Genomic DNA, 5,864 nt, shown 5'->3' with positions numbered 1-5,864 from the left:
TGGGACATAGATTAATTAACTCTGAATCATTCAGTGAGCCAGGAGTTCGGCTCTAAGGAGTAGAGGTAAGGCAGGAGGGACTGAGTCGGACCTGTCTTGGAAGAGTGAGGGAACCCAAGAAGCCAAAACATATTAAAGCTTACACAATGGAAAGGAATGGGTAGGAGTTTTTTCTTACTGATATCTAACTCAAACACCAACAAAGGGCAGTGACTGCGTCAGCAAAGAGGACTGACTCACCCAACTTTTACAAACTCGGAGCCCTTTCCTTTCTTAGAAATATTTCCCCGTGCTAAACACCGCCTGAATTCAGAAATCATTTTTATTTAATCAAAAGCCTCTGGGACTGGATAATAGTACAACAAAGAAGAAAAGCGTTGTCCAAAACTACCCAGTGCTCTCTTTCCAGCAGGCTCTGTGTTAACTAAAACGGATCTGCTGAGCAGGTGGAAGCCCAATGTGTACAAACGGGAGAGGCAGGACGTCCCTCAGCCCCCAAAGCCCAACTTACAGGGAAGGGATACTGGGCGCCGTCTCCCTCTCCAGAAACCCCGAGCTTTCTCCCTTCGGGCTGTCCCCACATTCACGGAGCCCGCATTCCAACCCGAAACCGCACAACCACTTCAGTCCCTCCCTCGGCGCTCACCGCCCCGCGCCCACACCGCCCGCCCGCCGCCACCCAGGCCCACTCCACAGCCGCCGCCCCGCTCGCTCCCTCTTCCCCGCGGGCTCCTCCGGTCCGCTCCAGAGAACCCCAGGAGCGTCTGGAGACTTCTGCCGAAGGACGGCCCCCTGCGTTCCCATTGGTGGCCAGAAGCCCGAGGGCCGGGCGCCCGCAGAAACGCCTGGAAGCTTCGCGAGCGGGCAGCCCGGCCGAGCTCGCTGACTGGCTGAGGAGGCGGCGGGCGGGGTGCGGGCGCGACGTATAAAGGCCGCGGCCGGCGGAGCGGGGCAACGGCGATCCCGCGATCCTGACAGCAGCTGACAGCAGCTGACGGCGGCCGAGGCCACCAAGGGCACCGCGAGCATCTCCGACAGCGCGAGCCCGAGCGACTCCCGTTCCCCGCGGCCTCCCGGAGCGCCTGAGGACCCCGGCGGGAGCGTGCGAACGCGCCTTCTTCCCTGAGAGAGAGACAGAGAGAGAGAGAGACAGAGAGAGAGAGAGACACAGAGACGGTCCCTGAGCAGAGGCGGCGAGAGCGAGGCGGCGGCATGGCCAAGACGGTGGCGATCGGCATCGACCTGGGCACGACCTACTCGTGCGTGGGCGTGTTCCAGCACGGCAAGGTGGAGATCATCGCCAACGACCAGGGCAACCGCACCACGCCCAGCTACGTGGCCTTCACGGACACGGAGCGTCTGATCGGCGACGCGGCCAAGAACCAGGTGGCCATGAACCCGCAGAACACGGTGTTCGACGCGAAGCGGCTGATCGGGCGCAAGTTCGGCGACCCGGTGGTGCAGTCGGACATGAAGCACTGGCCGTTCCAGGTGGTGAGCGAGGGCGACAAGCCCAAGGTGCAGGTGAGCTACAAGGGGGAGAGCAAGGCGTTCTACCCGGAGGAGATCTCGTCGATGGTGCTGACCAAGATGAAGGAGATCGCCGAGGCGTACCTGGGCCAGGCGGTGAGCAACGCGGTGATCACGGTGCCGGCGTACTTCAACGACTCGCAGCGGCAGGCGACCAAGGACGCGGGCGTGATCGCGGGCCTCAACGTGCTGAGGATCATCAACGAGCCCACGGCGGCCGCCATCGCCTACGGGCTGGACCGCAAGGGCAAGGGCGAGCGCAACGTGCTCATCTTCGACCTGGGCGGGGGCACGTTCGACGTGTCCATCCTGACCATCGACGACGGCATCTTCGAGGTGAAGGCCACGGCGGGCGACACGCACCTGGGCGGCGAGGACTTCGACAACCGGCTGGTGAGCCACTTCGTGGAGGAGTTCAAGAGGAAGCACAAGAAGGACATCAGCCAGAACAAGCGCGCCGTGCGGCGGCTGCGCACGGCGTGCGAGCGGGCCAAGCGCACGCTGTCGTCCAGCACGCAGGCCAACCTGGAGATCGACTCGCTCTTCGAGGGCATCGACTTCTACACGTCCATCACGCGGGCGCGCTTCGAGGAGCTGTGCTCGGACCTGTTCCGCGGCACGCTGGAGCCCGTGGAGAAGGCGCTGCGCGACGCCAAGCTGGACAAGGCGCAGATCCACGACCTGGTGCTGGTGGGCGGCTCCACGCGCATCCCCAAGGTGCAGAAGCTGCTGCAGGACTTCTTCAACGGGCGCGAGCTCAACAAGAGCATCAACCCGGACGAGGCGGTGGCGTACGGCGCGGCCGTGCAGGCGGCCATCCTGATGGGCGACAAGTCGGAGAACGTGCAGGACCTGCTGCTGCTGGACGTGGCGCCGCTGTCGCTGGGGCTGGAGACGGCGGGCGGCGTGATGACGGCGCTCATCAAGCGCAACTCCACCATCCCCACCAAGCAGACGCAGACCTTCACCACCTACTCGGACAACCAGCCCGGCGTGCTGATCCAGGTGTACGAGGGCGAGCGCGCCATGACGCGCGACAACAACCTGCTGGGCCGCTTCGAGCTCAGCGGCATCCCGCCGGCGCCGCGGGGCGTGCCCCAGATCGAGGTGACCTTCGACATCGACGCCAACGGCATCCTCAACGTCACGGCCACCGACAAGAGCACCGGCAAGGCCAACAAGATCACCATCACCAACGACAAGGGCCGGCTCAGCAAGGAGGAGATCGAGCGCATGGTGCAGGAGGCCGAGAGGTACAAAGCCGAGGACGAGGTGCAGCGCGACAGGGTGGCGGCCAAGAACGCCCTCGAGTCCTACGCCTTCAACATGAAGAGCGCCGTGGAGGACGACGGCCTCAAGGGCAAGATCAGCGAGGCCGACAAGAGGAAGGTGCTGGACAAGTGCCAGGAGGTCATCGCGTGGCTGGACGCCAACAGCCTGGCCGACAAGGACGAGTTTGAGCACAAGCGCAAGGAGCTGGAGCAGCTGTGCAACCCCATCATCAGCGGCCTGTACCAGGGTGCGGCTGGCCCCGGGGCCGCTGGGGGCTTTGGCGCCCAGGGGCCCAGGGGCGGCTCTGGCTCTGGCCCCACCATTGAGGAGGTCGACTAGGGGCCTGGCCTCCCTCGGAGCCATACAACTGGGACAAAGGGACTGTGTTGTCAAATATATATGGGGGTGTGTGACATATAGAGAAAATATGTATCTTTTTTTGCCGGTAAGTCTGTATGGTTAAGTTCCTTCTAAAGTGAAGTTCTAACCTCACAGTAACTAGTGGCATCGTTATTATTGTTGAGTGAGACCCAGATCTTGTTTGGAAGCTTTGCAGTTCATGCAAGTTTGTACCATAAGGTTATCCTTTTCTTCCTCAGATTAATCCACACTGCTACCCTCTGTACAGCTTTTGGCGTTGTAAAACACCTCATTGTTAAGCATCCTTATATTTATAATTTGTTTATTCAGAGATTTAAAAATAAAGTCCTGAAAATATAGTCTCTTCTTGTTTCTGGTTGAGTTATACGGAGTCCTTACGGAGTCTTTCATGCTGTAGGCCTAAGACAGTGCCACATAGTGAGATGCATATAGTTGGAGACATGAATGTGGATATTTTTGTCGTATGTTCATTGATTTGGTATGTGACATGCATTAGAGATGGAATAGGTTGGAAACATTTTTCACCACTTCATGATCTTTTCCAGGCTGTGACGATTTTTTTTTTAGGTTAAATTCTTAATTAAGGCTGACCTAAAATCAGTATAGGTGTTAACAATAGTAAATTTAATTTGCAGGAGAGGAAGAGAAAAGCTGTACACAGCATTGGAGTATTAAGGTCATGTGGCTTTATCTCTGAGAATCCTGAGGGGAGTTTCCTACTCAAGCAGGTGGAAATCCTTCACCTCCAGCCTGACAGAATCCAATTTCGTTTTTCACGAGATTTCAACCTGTAAATACGTTAAAAGCAGTTGTTTGACATTCAGTGTTCCAGCTTCTTTAAATCCTGTATTTGTCATGCAAATATTTTAGCAATGATAAAATACAGAAACACTCTTGGAAAGCCTGACTTGGGTTTCTGAGCCAACTCCCAAAAGCTTAGTAACAAAGGTAATAATTTATGAAGCTCTTGTCCCTGACCACAGCATATACTAAACATTCAACTGCTGCAATAAGAATTGGGACTTTCTCTTTTTTGTTTTTGTTTTTAAGATTTATTTATTTTTATTGGAAAAATAGATCTACAGTGAAAAAAAGAAAGATTTCTGTCTGCTGGTTCACTCCAGGAGCCAGGAGCTTCTGTGTCTCCCACATGTGTGCAGGGTCCCAAGGCTTTGGGCCATCCTCAACTGCTTTCCCAGGCCACAAGAGGGAGTTGGAAGGGAAGCAGAGCAGCAGGGACAGTAACTGTTACTCATATGGGATCCTGGTGCATGCAGGCGAGGACATTAGCCACTAGGCTATTGTACCAGGTCCATTTATTTGTGTTTTGAGACGGTGGCTAAGGTCTTAGAGGAGAGGGAGTTACCCAGGTCTTGGACTGCATCTCACACTGTTTACTGTCTGCACATAGTAGAACTTGAGTTGCCAGGACAACCAAGGCAATGGGAGTCTTCCTCTGCTTCTCTGCCCAGACCTAGGGAGTGGGAGGCTACTGGCCATGCTTCCAGACAGGACAAGACAGTCACTTGAATACTCTCATTCAAAATACCTCTTAAGGCTAACATCTGGATGCCATATGCTGTTTCCTAGGTTCAAAGAAAGGGAGAAAGACTGGGCCCGGCACCATGGCCTAGTGGCTAAAGTCCTCAGCTTGAAGGCGCCAGGATTCCATATGGGTGTCGGTTCTAATCCCAGCAGCTCCACTTCCCATCCAGCTCCCTGCTTGTGGCCTGGGAAAGCAGTCAAGGACGGCCCAATGCTTTGGGACCCTGCACCCGCGTGGGAGACCCGGAAGAGGTTCCTGGTTCCTGACTTCGGACCGGCACAGCACCAGCCGTTGCAGCTCACTTGGGGAGTGAATCATCGGACGGAAGATCTTCCTTTCTGTCTCTCCTCCTCTCTGTATATCTGACTTTGTAATAAAAATAAATAAATCTTTAAAAAAAAAAGGGAGAAAGACAAAACAAAACTTTAAAAAGCCCAAGTCATTTCCCCTAAAGCCATTATCCAATGAGCCTTTTCACTTCACTACTCCTTCTTGGAGCAACACTTTCCTGCCGCTTTGTTCTGAGTAAAGAATTATTATATTTGCACTTGTTTCCTGGCTTTTTATTTTCATTCTTGTAACATGTTTTTGTTGTTGTTTTGTTTTTTAAGTGACATGTAGTAGAAGGTACGATTCTTTAGCTTCAAGCTGTTAAAGCCATGGTATTCTACCCTAGTGGTAGAATAAATCAAATGGAGGAAAAACATCAAAAAATACAACTGTCCACTTCAGAATCTGAGTCTGTATTTGTATTTAAAGCTGCCCAATAGTTCTAAAGTGCAGCACAGGTTGAGAGAAACCAGTCACGGAGAGGCTCCTGTTAGTTTTATGTATACGAGGGTTAGAAAGTGGGAAAGGGAGGATGGGACATTTCCAGCTACAGTACAATGAGCTAAAGAATTTCGGGATTTGGTGGAATAAATTTGGGGCTCCCTTCTTAGGTCTGACAAATAGCAGTATCTGAATGGGAGAAATCATGGCCTACTTGTACACTTACACAGGTTGTTAACTCAAAATAATTTGGAACATCACCCCTGGTGGACCTTGGGCTGTGGGTGCACTGACATTGATCAAATAAGTGGTTACCACAGAAGTCTTAGAAGACAACTTCGTATATTTTACATAAGGCTCAAAC

General features: G+C 53.6%; 1 protein-coding gene across 1 annotated transcript; it reads left to right on the top strand.

The window, feature by feature from the left end:
• The first annotated feature begins 1,006 nt into the window (after positions 1 to 1,006).
• On the top strand, positions 1,007 to 3,209 carry LOC101520225 (heat shock 70 kDa protein 1). The gene is made up of 2 exons (XM_058665344.1): positions 1,007 to 1,058; positions 1,174 to 3,209. The coding sequence occupies exon 2, from the start codon at positions 1,213 to 1,215 to the stop codon at positions 3,139 to 3,141; it is 1,929 nt and encodes a 642-aa protein (XP_058521327.1). The 5' UTR covers positions 1,007 to 1,058; positions 1,174 to 1,212; the 3' UTR covers positions 3,142 to 3,209.
• Positions 3,210 to 5,864: the final 2,655 nt, after the last annotated feature.

Source organism: Ochotona princeps, chromosome 1 (assembly GCF_030435755.1).
Source record: "Ochotona princeps isolate mOchPri1 chromosome 1, mOchPri1.hap1, whole genome shotgun sequence".
Classification (NCBI taxonomy): Eukaryota; Metazoa; Chordata; class Mammalia; order Lagomorpha; family Ochotonidae; genus Ochotona; species Ochotona princeps.
This window is presented reverse-complemented; position numbering and strand designations above follow the sequence as displayed.

Bases quoted from the DNA above. Each gene is read 5' to 3' on its own strand.
- LOC101520225 (XM_058665344.1), top strand. From the start codon at position 1,213: ATGGCCAAGACGGTGGCGATCGGCATCGACCTGGGCACGACCTACTCG.